The sequence below is a fragment of the Lipotes vexillifer genome, unplaced genomic scaffold, assembly GCF_000442215.2.
Source record: "Lipotes vexillifer unplaced genomic scaffold, Lipotes_vexillifer_v1.1 scaffold43, whole genome shotgun sequence".
NCBI classification, from domain to species: Eukaryota; Metazoa; Chordata; class Mammalia; order Artiodactyla; family Lipotidae; genus Lipotes; species Lipotes vexillifer.
In genome coordinates, this window is record NW_006770037.1 from 2,485,791 (window position 1) to 2,498,827 (window position 13,037).

The 13,037-nt window shown below is 37.0% G+C and overlaps 1 protein-coding gene across 1 annotated transcript in view; it reads left to right on the top strand.

Moving 5' to 3' along the window:
* The window catches only part of CGRRF1 (cell growth regulator with ring finger domain 1), a 29,993-nt gene extending 18,329 nt beyond the window's left edge, over positions 1-11,664 (top strand). Inside the window, exons 3-6 of the mRNA XM_007445974.1 lie at positions 3,858-4,035; positions 4,189-4,336; positions 10,790-10,897; positions 11,126-11,664. Coding sequence (XP_007446036.1) covers positions 3,858-4,035; positions 4,189-4,336; positions 10,790-10,897; positions 11,126-11,446 — 755 coding nt within the window. The 3' untranslated portion in view covers positions 11,447-11,664. The remainder of the gene's footprint in view (positions 1-3,857; positions 4,036-4,188; positions 4,337-10,789; positions 10,898-11,125) is intronic.
* The last annotated feature ends 1,373 nt before the right edge of the window (positions 11,665-13,037 follow it).

Genomic DNA, 13,037 nt, shown 5'->3' on the forward strand with positions numbered 1-13,037 from the left:
CTTGTGCAAGATGACACACATAGCATTTTTGGAGGAATTTGTGAACCTCTCTTTCCTACACCCTAAAATTTTCAGCTCCCAGTACTCACTCCGGTTTTATTATCCTCATGCATGATCTCCTTGTATATAGTTCTTCTTTCTCAGGGCTTCTTCTTCAAGGTTTGTGGCTTTTCTGCCCTAGGGTTTCTCCTTTTTGAACGGCTCAACTCATTTGACTGTAGTCCTTTTCTTCCCCAGTTTTTTGCAAGGCTATCTCTTGTGCTGTGCTTTACTTGGCTATTACAGCTCGGCACGTAAGGGCAGGTTGAGAGAAGTCACATCCATGATGCCTCGCCTAATTTGGCTTCTGAATTTTCTGGTTTATGGCTGTGTCCCAGTATTGTTAATGATCTGTTATTGATCTGTTAGATCAACAGATCTAAGATGCCATTGTGTCCACACTGAATTATAGAAGATTAAGAAAATGTAAGAATGGGAATTCTATTTGCAAAGAAGTGGGAAGAACTAAAGGGAGACATTCTCTTGTCAGTCTATTAATGGAAAAGTTTATGAAAGATTGTAGGGAGTAGAATTTTATAGATTCTGTAGTTCTTTTTGTTAACTTATTAATGTCAGAGACATATTATGTTGAAGTATGAGTAATATCCAGTGGTGAGTATACTCTGACACTCCCTGTTGTAGTCAGATGTACAAAGTCTGTACACAAGTCTTGTATGCAACTCTGAATCACTGTAACTCTGATTCTTCTTACAAAGCAAACACACTGGGTAGGTTTCTATGTTCTGTAAGTTGAGTTTTTATATATATATTTTAATGTTTATCCTTCCATTCTTTTTTTAGTGTAAGTAGACCCATATATATAGATATTCTCTCCTGTGAGATAAACAGTAACATACTATATGTACTTCCCTCCACCTTGCATTTTTCATTTAACAATATATTCTGAAGATTGTTCCACGATAGTACATGTAGATATTTTGATATGGCTCAATTCTTTTAACTCTTTTAACTCTTTTAATTCTTGTAACTCTTTTAAGAGTTACAGTACTTCATTATAAAGTATTCCAGAATGGCCATCATCAAAAAATCTACAAATAGTAAATGCTGGAAAGGGTGTGGAGAAAAGGGAACCGTCTTGCACTGTTAGTGGGAATGTAAATTGATACAGCCACTATGGAGAACAGTACGGAGGTTCCTTAAGAAACTAAAAATAGGACTACCATACGACGTAGCAATCCCACTACTGGGCATATACCCTGAGAAAACCACAATTCAAAAAGAGTCATGTACCACAAAGTTCATTGCAGCTCTATTTCCAATAGCCAGGACATGGAAGCAACCTAAGCATCCATCGACAGATGAATGGATAAAGAAGATGATGTACATATATACAATGGAATATTACTCAGCCATAAAAAGAAATGAAATTGAGTTATTAGTAGTGAGGTGGATGGACCTAGAGTCTGTCATACAGAGTGAAGTCAGAAAGAGAAAAACAAATACCGTATGCTAACACATAGATATGGAATCTTAAAAAAAAAAAAAGGTTCTGAAGAACCTAGGGGCAGGACAGGAATAAAGGTGCAGATGTAGATAATGGACTTGAGGACATGGGGAAGGGGAGGGGTAAACTGGGACGAAGTGAGAGAGTAGCATTGATATATATACACTACCAAATGTAAAATAGCTAGCTAGTGGGAAGCAGCCACATAGCACAGGGAGATCAGCTCGGTACTTTGTGACCACCTAGAGGGGTGGGATAGGGAGGGTGGGAGGGAGATGCAAGAGGAAGGATATATGGGGATATATGTATATGTATAGCTGATTCACTTTGTTATAAAGCAGAAACTAACACACCATTGTAAAGCAGTTATTCTCTAATAAAAATGTTAAACAAAAATAAAGTATTCAATATTTTATTCATTTAATGCCTTATTGATAGATATTTGGGTGGGTTCCAGCATTTTGATATAACTAGTGCTCTAAACATAGATCTTTTCACACTTTTTTGCATTTTTGCCAGTAATACAATAATATTAAGGAATCATTTTCTGGGTTCCTTGTTTTTTCTTTTCTACTTTTTTATATGCCTTTTATATTTTTTCCTGTCCTGTCTACGTCCAACTTTTTTTCCTTTCCTCATGTTTTGTGGTTCTTTAGTGACATAGAGGAAAGTATGTGTGATTTTAATATATATGTATACATATACACATATATATATAAAATTTGTATTAATAGAGTGTTCCTCTTCAGCTATTCAATAGTTAATCAAGAAAAATAACTAACTGAATTTTCCATTCTTGAATTAATACCCAATGTTGGGCATTATTTAAAAATTTGAAATCAAATTCTGTTCCAATTACCTATGTGAAATTCCTGCCAATTAAGATTTTTGCTTAATAATGATTAGAAATTGCTCTATGTTGCTGCTACTGTACATGTTCAGAATCTGAGACTCTGTGTACATACTACTGAATAGTGAGAAGAAAAGTGAAAAGGTCAATTTTTGGTGCCCTGTAGAGCAGCGGTCCCCAACCTTTTTGGCACCGGGGACCCGTTTCATGGAAGACAATTTTTCCATGGGGCAGGGTTGGGGGGATGGCTCAGGTGGTAACGCGAGTGATGGGGAGCGGCAGATGAAGCTTCTGTCTCTTGCCTGCTGCTCATCTCCGGCTGTGCGGCCTGGTTCCTAACAGGCTACAGCAGATCGCTGCCCGTCCGCGGCCCGGGGTTGGGGACCCCTGCTGTAGAGCATCTGCTTGTGTTTGTGTATCGCCTTCCAACTCATACTCTTGATCACCTTTTAAAACATACATAATGTATCAATAAAAATTCCTATTTGCAAACAACAGAAATGACTCCAAGGACATTGAGTAGCTTACAGAATTGACAGTAGGTTTGGAGAGCCAGAATCAGAGACCAAGGCTGTTCAGCCAGGAACAGTGACCAAAACCATGCCCTTTTGCTCTGGTAAGTATGCCATGGCCACTGAGCACTAGATGTTGCAGCTTGCACTGCCAGCAATATGAGACATTGGATGCTACTGCCCTTGAACTTAATATTGCTACAACTGCAATGAGCAAGGGAAAAAATCATATAGGTGGCACATAGTAAGTCCTATGTAAGTGTTAGGTAAATAGGCATAACTATATAAGATAATTTGAATGTCCACTTATAACTTATATATCCACTTAATCAGGTTTACTTAAATTGTAATATATTTTATTATGCTGAAAGCAAACAAACCAATGAGGGCATCACTATTAAACCCTCCATGTTTTGGAATCTCCACTCCTTCCTTAGGATATTTTGCATATTACATGGGACATTAACTGTGTGACAAGAATATATCAGTGTTGTCAATGAGTATGTTAACGTTAGTAAGGCTCAATTTCTTTTTAATATTTTTCCTACTCCACTGGTCATCTTCTGGACCGCATGGGTTATATGCATCCACTTTTAGAGACAGCTCTATTACTTCGTGTAGTTAGGATTATATACACTATTAGAGTGGTAGGTTATCAATAGTGAACTGTTATTTCAGTTTTTTAAATTTATGTGGGAAGAGTCTTGAAGTCATCAAAAAAAAACTTTATAACTTCCAAGAATAAATATAAAATAATGTAAATTAGAGTTTACTGACAGCGCTTCAAAACTGTGTAGACATTGAAGTTTTTATATCTTTTGTTTTAGAGACCATTTCCTTCATTTATAGGCACATACCCTTTAACGAGTTCCTTTAACTGCCGTCAGCCTGGCCAGCATCCAAAAGGAAGCTTTTGTTACTGGCTATGTATAATTGTAGTAGAAATAGCATTAGGTAATTTTCTTCTCTTTGTCTCGTTTGTTTTCCACAGCTGGCATAACTTTGACAACAGATTGCCTTGAAGATAGCCTCCTTACTTGCTACTGGGGGTGCAGTGTTCAAAAATTATATGAAGCTCTGCAGAAGCACTTTTATTGCTTCCGAATAAACACTCCTCAAGCATTAGAAGATGCTCTGTATAGTGAATATCTCTATCAAGAGCAGTATTTGTATCCTTTTATCTGATATATCCATTAGCACATGAAAATTTTAGACATTAGACTTTTTATGGATAAAACAGTGTCGCTAAGTTATTATTTATCCCCTTTGGTATTATTGTATTTTTGTTTATAGTGGCAATTTCTCTTTACATCCTCAAAAAGTATTAAAAAGGACAGCAAAGAAGAAATATATTGCCAGTTACCAAAAGATACTAAAATTGAAGACTTTGGTACAGTGCCCAGATCTCGCTATCCATTAGTAGCACTGTTGACCCTAGCTGATGAAGATAACCGAGAAATTTATGATATTGTAAGTAATTTTAAAATTCTGGAAACACTGACTTTTAAGTGATTTGGATGATGGGTCTTAATTATTTGGTGAAATAGAAAAAGGTTTATTTTAATTTCTGAGGATATACATTTGGCCTGGACACATATTTTTTTTGGAAAATGAATACATGGGAAGTACACTTGTATGCGTTTTATATGTGTAATGCTCCTTCAGAGCATGACTTGTTTTTTTCCATATGGATTGCAAGAATATGATTTTATTTAGAAAATGGAAGAGTTGAATTACATTAATTTCATTATCCTATATTCTGTCATTTTTGCCACATAGAAAAAGGTCTGTTAGGAAGCATGTTTATTCCTAGCATTTTTAGCACTGAATAAATAAGCATTGTAATGATCTGAAGGGCTTGATTTTAAGACAGTATCCACTCTTTTCTTTGCATGCTTGCAGTCATCTTGGTTCCATCATAGCCCCTGCTGCACCTACATCTTATATGTGTTTGGTCCCTATATTTTCAGTAATTATTGTAATCTCCTTTTCTCATTATGTGCTAATTATTTCTTTAGTCTGGTAGTTTATCCCAATCAGGAAGATAAAAGCATGTTAGAGGTCTAAAAGGTCCTGAGCCTGACATTCCTATAAGTATGGTAGAAGCTTGTACGTGAAATAAACTTTTGGTGAAATCCTATCATGATAAGAATGGCTTTATACACAATTTACTACTTTTCTGAAGTGCATGAAATAGATATGTTGATGAATAAAGATATGGTAACATTTTTATGACACTTTGTAATATATAAAGTACATTCGCTACCATTAACATATTTATTCCTTCCAACAAGTTTGTGTGTTAGGGCATCTGTCTTATAGACACTGAAAGAGACTAAAGAAAACTCCCAGGCATTCAGGAAATAAGAGATGGAACCAGGGCTCCATTCTGAGCCTTTGTAGTCCTGTGGCAGTATGCTTTGTTTTTAACAGGAGTATCTCACCAAAACCAGCACACATTGAGCTTTGGAAGGTGCACACCCTAATTGGGAGATCCAGACCCTGCTCAATAAGTTATGCCTCTGTAGTTTTTTGGGGAGCGGGGTTAATTTTATCAAATGAAGTTCCGTTGAGCTGAAGTCAGTTTGTTTTTTCCAAATAAAAGTCATATTAACAGCAGTGTATTTCCAGAACCTAACAGAGTGCCTGAAACACAATAGGTGCTCAGTAAATTTGATAAGTGAAAAAAAAAAATTATACCAAGCAATGTTAGTGAGCCACATAGAGCCTCACAGCCAAGCTCCTGAATAGTCCATAGGAGAGCTCTTCTGGTTGTCTCCCGTCTCCCTCCCTTTGGCCCTCCCACTCTTTTCAACTGAAGATAAATAAGACCTATTAAGTTGGTGTTTGATATGTCCAACCTTTCCGTCCTTCACTCTGCCTACCTGGGCAAGATAGCCCTTCTCTCACCACTGTGTCCCCCATCTCTTCTAAGCTCCCCTACTTCTTTCCTTTCATTCGAAACAGAAAGGGTCAGATCTGTCACCTTCCTCTCAGCTTCCCCTGTGGTTCCTTTCCCTCTCGCTGCTGGTGCACTTTGTCAACGTGAGTACTCAGACTCTTCCTTATTTTCTAATTTTCCTCCTCAGTCTAAACAGAGAAGGAGTGTGTGTGTGTGTGTGTGTGTGTGTGTGTGTGAGAGAGAGAGAGAGAGAGAGAGAGAGTGTGTGTGTGTGTTTGGTGTTGGGAGGTGTAAAATACATATAACATAAAGTTGACCATTTTAACCACTTTTCAGTGTACAGTTCAGTGGCATTCTAAACAGGGAAAGATTTGCTCTCAGGTCCCTGATGCAACTGGAATGTAGTCTACTGGCCCGGCTGTGGTTGGGGGAGGCTTATTCCCACAGGTCAGACAGAGTACCTGGTTCTCAGGTCCTTTCTATACACCTCCCTGCCTAGGTCCTTCTCTGTATCTTCTGTTCTTATCAGTAGGTTCCCTTCTTTTTTTCCTGTTAATCCTTGCTTCTTGCTCTCTTCTCTCTCAGGTGGGGCCTAACACTGGCACTAAAGCATATTAGTATATTTTGTATGAATGTTCTCTGTTCTTAATTTTAAAAGCAAATTGGGCATTTAGTTTTTCAGTATTTTATCTGGGGTCAGAAATTCTAAATCTAAAAAAGAAATTTTTTAACTCTCTCACTCCTATTGTAACAGTAATAAATTACATTCAGATTGTGTAGTTAGGAACCAGTTTGTTATTTTAGGTAGATAAGGAAAGTAGGGATTGTCACTGCAAGACCTTGACTTAATTTTTTTTTCATTTTTACTAAATTATACTAGTTTGTTTTCTGTACTACTCAAATGATACATGTTTGTGGCAGGAAATAGAAGTAGAAAATCTAGATAAGCCAAAAGGGAAAAAAGGAAAATCACCTGTATTCTATCATCCAAAGATAACCACTGTGAATATTTGTATCTTTCTAGACCTTTATGTATGTAATTTTAAAACAAAAATGGGATCAAATTGTCCATACTATTTTGGGATCTGCTTTCATTTAATAGTATGTTTTAAACATCTTTTCCATATCAAATGTAAATCTACAACTATATATATATTCATACCTAGCATGATAGTAGCTTCAGAGGCTTTTAATGTTAAATTAAATGGCAGGATTGTTAGTAGTAGGTGATAACATTACTATCTTTTACCAATCCTGTCATTTTGATTTAGTATTAAAAGCCTCTGAAGTCACTGCCAAATTAATAAATCCTTATAAGGCTATAAAGGATATTGTATGTTTACAACCATAATAGGGTTGTTGTTGTTTTTTAACTTTCTTTATGGACATAATTTCAAAAACTTGCAAAAATAAAAAAGTAGAAGAACATCCATATACTCTTTACCCTGATCTCCTATTGTTAATTATTAACATTTGCACCATTTTCACTATTTGCCCACATATATATTTATGGGTGTATGTGTATATATATATTTTTAATGAATTGAGAATAAGTTGTATACATGATGATTCTTTACACCCAAATACTTCAGTGTGTTTTCCTAATAATGGGGATATTATCTTGTATAACTACAATATGGTTATCTACTTTATAAATCTAACATTGATATAATATTTTATCTAATCTATTATAATATATATTCCAATTTGTCAGTCTGTCTAACAGTATTCTTTACAACATGTTTTCCCCTCCAGTACAGATTCTAGTCTAGAGTCAGATGTTGTATTTGTCATGTATCTTTAACCTCCTTTAATCTGAAACATTTCCATAGCTTTTCTTTTGTCTTTTATGACATTAGCATTTTTTGAAGAATAGAGTCACATGCACACACTGTTTTTGTAAAATAGAACATTTCTCATTTTGTCTGATGTTTCATCATGATTAGCCTGGAGTTGAGCATTCTCAGCCAGTGTACCACGCAGGTGATGATGTGTGCGTTTCAGGGCATCGCCTGTAGAAGGATGGGAGGTTCTTTTCCCTCATTGGTCATGTAAATTTTGATCTCTCAGTCAAGGTGTTATCCAATTTTCCACTGTTTCCTTTTTTTTCCCTCCCTTGCAAGTAATAAGCAGTGTGTGGGGAGGCACTTTAAGACCATACAAATATCCTGTTCTTCAGTAAAATTTCCCCCTGGATTTAATAATCCATTAATGATTCTTACCAGATTTCATCTTTACCATGATGGTTGCAAAATGATTATTTTCCAGGGCTTCCCTGGTGGCGCAGTGGTTGAGAGTCCGCCTGCTGATGCAGGGGATATGGGTTTGTGCCCCGGTCCGGGAAGATCCCACATGCCACGGAGCGGCTGGGCCCGTGAGCCATGGCCGCTGAGCCTGCGCATCTGGAGCCTGTGCTCCGCAACGGGAGAGGCCACAACAGTGAGAGGCCCGCGTACCACAAAAAAAAAAAAAAAAAAAAAAAAAAAGATTATTTTCCAACTCCAGCCCTCCAGTCAGCCCTCAGCATTCTATTACAAGCAAGAGTCCTCCGATTTACCTCTTTGTTTATCTATTTGTTATCCTCATGGCCTCATGAATTCCTTTTTCCCCCAGTGGTTTATAAGTCATTACTGAATATGATTATTTTGGTCCTCAAACTGCCCTTTCCTTATTTCCTGCCCCAAACTGAAGATTTATAGTCAAAAACTGTGTCCATAAATTACTCAGATTAGTTCTCTCAAAAGTCGAAAAACTATATAAAGTGGTATACTCAGATGTTGCTTTCATCCCTTACCCCCATTCTCATACACCCCAATTCTTGTACAGATAATCAAGTTCATTGTTTTCTGGTTTATCCTTCCTATGTTTCTTATTGTAAATGATAAGAAAATATAGATATCTTTCTGTTTCTTCTTATTTTTCCTTCTTTCTTACACAAAAGGTAGCACCCTATATATACTATACATGTTATTGCTTTTTTCACTTACAGCTGCCTAGCACTTTATTGTATGTAGGGTATCCATGTATGACAGTTATTCAGCCAATCTCCTGTGGTTGGACATTCAGGTAGTTTCCAGTATTCTGCAATAACAGATAATCTTGCACTGAATAACCTGTGTGTCCGTATTTTAACATTGTTGAGGTTATGTGGTTGAAGGCTAAGTAAATACATTTCTTTCTGTTACATACTGCCAAATTCCCCTCCATTGGAACTGTACCTTTGGAGTTGTTTTTTTTTTTTTTTTTTAAACACATTTCCACCAGCAGTATATGAGAGTGATGATTTCTCCATAGAGTGTACTGACAAGCTTTTCAATTTTTGTTAACCTGATGAGAAAGAAATTATATCTCAGTCAAGTTTTAATTTGCATTTATCATATTGTGAGTGAAATTGAACATCTTTTAATATGGCTAAGGACCATGTTTTATTTGTTTGTTTCTCTTTGGTTTTTTGGGGTTTTTTTTTTTGTTTTTTTTTACAGTACGCGGGCCTCTCACCGCCGCGGCCCCTCCCGCCGCGGAGCACAGGCCCGGGACGCGCAGGCCCAGCGGCCACGGCCCACGGGCCCAGCTGCCCCTCGGCACGCGGGACCCCCCCGGACCGGGGCACGAACCCGTGCCCCCTGCATCGGCAGGCAGACCCCCCAACCACTGCGCCACCAGGGAAGCCCAGGACCATGTTTTTATCTTTTTGTATATTATCTGTTCATGTCTTTTGCCCATTTCTCTATAGGATTTTTATTCACTTTTTCTTCAATTTTTAAAAGTTCTTTATAAATTAGAGATATTAACCCCTAGTCTGTGATATATGTTGTGAATATATATTTCAGCTTGTCATATGTCTTTTGACTTTGCTTATAGTGCTTTTTGTCATGCAAATTTTATAATTTTATGTAGTTAGGTTTGTCAAATTTATCTGCCTCTGGGTTTGGGTCATAGTTCGAAAGTCTTTTTCTACACTGAAACTAAAAAGAAATTCACATGTTTTTTCTAGTACTTGTATAGTTTTATTTTTCACAATTAGATTTCTTATGCTTTTGGAGTTTATTCTTATGTATGGAATGAAGAATGCATCTAATTTTATATTTTTTCCAAACAGCTATCCAGTTGCCCCAATACTTTTTATTATTAAGCAGGCTCTCTTTGTTTAGTGATTTGAGATGCTACCTTTGTCATATTTGTATATATAGTTATGTCTGTTTCTGGACTGTTTATTCTGTTCCATCCATCTGTCTATTCATGTGCCAGTACCACACTGTTTTGATTTTAGAGGCTTTGTAGTATGCTTTAATATCTGACTGAGCTTAGTCCCTCTCATAGCTTTCTTTTCAATATTTCCCTAGCTATTCTTTTTTTTTTTTAATTTATTTATTCATTTTTGGCTGCATTGGGTCTTTGTTGCTCCACATGGGCTTTCTCTAGTTGAAACGAGCAGGGGCTACTCTTCGTTGCGGTGCGCGGGCTTTTCATCGCGGTGGCTTCTCTTGTTGCGGAGCACAGTCTCTAGGTGCATGGGCTGCAGTAGTTGTGGTGTGCAGGCTCAGTAGTTGTGGCTCATGAGCTCTAGAGCGCAGGCTCAGTAGTTGTGGCTCGCGGGCTCAGTAGTTGTGGTGCATGGGCTTAGCTGCTCTGTGGCATGTGGGATCTTCCTGGACCAGGGCTCGAACCCGTGTCCCGCATTAGCAGGAGGATTCTTAACCACTGCGCCACCAGGGAAGCCCCTTTCCTAGCTGTTCTTATATTTTATTTTTACATATGAAAATTTTAGTCAACTTATACAGCTGTATAAAAACTAATTGCTATTTTTGCTGAAATGACATTGAATTTGTAAATTTGCGTATAAATAAAATAATTCGGGCAAAAATATGTAACTGGGTCCTCTTTTGTGACTGTGATTTAAGGAACTTATTGTAAGTTTTCTAATTTATCAACCTCTTATTTTTATCTGAGAAGTATTTTTCACATATCTGTGAAATAATATAAGGAGGTATGTACTGACTGGTGTTCAATTTTTATCTTAGATTTCCATGGTGTCAGTAATTCATATTCCTGATAAGACTTATAAACTCTCCTGTAGAATATTGTATCAATATTTACTCCTGGCTCAAGGTCAATTTCATGATCTTAAGGTAAGTTGTACCCTCTAGTCTTTTTATCCTCTGTCTTTTTTGTTTGCAGAGTTTCAAAGAATGACTATCTATAAAGAGATAATATTTTTCAGTTAGTTATCATAGAAGTTAGCTATTATTTGTTATTGAATTTGCTAGCTCATAAATTTTTAGCACGTCTTATGACCCCCGGATTTGAAGTGTAATTGTCATTTGTAATATCTTTACGTTTGTTTCTTTGATTTTCAGCAACTTTTCATGTCGGCAAATAATAATTCCACTCCCTCCAGCAGTTCCTCTCCAGAGGAAAAAAACACAGACCAAAGTTTGCTGGAAAAGGCTGGACTATCTGAAAGTGAAATGGAGCCTCCAGAAGAGAATAGCAAGGACTGCGTGGTTTGCCAGAATGGGACCGTGAACTGGGTGCTCTTGCCATGTAGACACACGTGCTTGTGTGATGGCTGTGTTAAGTATTTTCAGCAGTGCCCTATGTGCAGGCAATTTGTTCGAGAATCTTTTGCACTTTGCAGTCAAAAAGAGCAAGGTAAAGACAAACTGAAAAGTCTCTGAGGATGTTGTTACAACTGAGAAGTACACTTCCCACTGAAGATGCAGTGTTCTTGGAATTAATCATAACATGGAATCTACAGTGTTAACCGTCAGTGAAAATTCTATTTTAACTTCATATTTGTACAGTACATGGATGGTGAAAATTAATTATTCCTTGCTGTTCAGTATGGCAAATACTGGAATCCCATTCTGGGTCAATGCATAAAAATTCATTCAACCTCTTGAGAAGAATGTAAACATTTGGCCTTTTATCAGCTAGAGGATTTCACGTAATGTTGATTAGAAAAATTCTGAAAGTCAATCCATCTAAAATTCAAGGAAGTAAAAGTCTTAAGATTTCTGAATGTTTTTCCTTTGACAAAATCTAGAATGCTGCTGGGTAAAAATGAAATCCTTCTTAAAATAATTGTATGTTCTCTGGTTTACAAAAGAGTTGGAAAGGGCTTCTAACTTTAAATCCTTTCCTGAAATATTCGTTTTTATAAATATCCAGCTGTTCGGTTTCTAATTTTCCTTATAATTATAGTCACATAAACACAAGTCTTAATTTTTAAATATAGCTTCTTAAATCATAAATTCAAGAAACAATTCTTGACTGTTCTCAGTGTATCATAGACTTAAATGATACTCATCTGTAGGAAGCAGATATATAAAACATGGATAATAAAATTTATTGGATAATTAAATGTATTGTCCAATGTGATTAGAGTAGCTGGATGTGACCTACCAGGGAAGATCTGCGAGGCTCTCAATGCCTTACCTTAGAGTTCCTCCTGCACACGAACCCATCCAAAACTGAAGGGGTTTAGAGCCAGAAAAATCACTAAAAGAAACAAGTGACTCTTTTTTTCTAGGGTGTTTTTTATTCTAAGTAAACCCCACGTCCTTCTGAATAGTAAATCACTTTGTTCATCCTTTGTTACATCCTCTTAAGAGTTGAGTAACCTGATAGTCAAAAAAGCCCCATTCCCCACTTTTCCCAAGGTGACTAAGAAGAAAAAAGTAAATCAGAGCTTCCTGTTTCTTCAGTGGAAATTACCTTTAACTCACTAAGAAATTAGATCATGGCAAATAAACTGTGACATGCAGGGAGATTTCCAAGCCTCATTTGTCCTGTTTGTATTAAGAATAATGCCTTATCTTTGTATCAGTGTGTTTATGTACTATTATTTCATTCCCATCAAATATAGCACTCTCAAAAAGACATTACCTATTCTCCATTTTATAAACCAAATCAAATTTCATCTATGTTCAATAGCTATGTACTAAATACCTTCTAGGGGCCAGATACCTTTTGGGAGTCTGGGCTGCAAAGAATCAGACAAGGTTCCTGACCTCAAAGTATTTGTCCCTAACAGAAGCATTGATGGCTTATTAGAAGCACATCCCTATCTTAGTAATTCCTAAGGCCCTGTTCTAATTCTATCCCTGGAAGCAGGGCGGTCAAAAGCTACGGTCCCTGCTGCAGTTGGCTAGCTGTATAGCAGTTCATCTGGGAAATTCACTTTGTAGGTCAGTTGGGGGAATACTCAGGGATTATTTTGCCCATCCTGTCCATCCTGCTTCCCTTTACAGATCTATTTGTACCTAA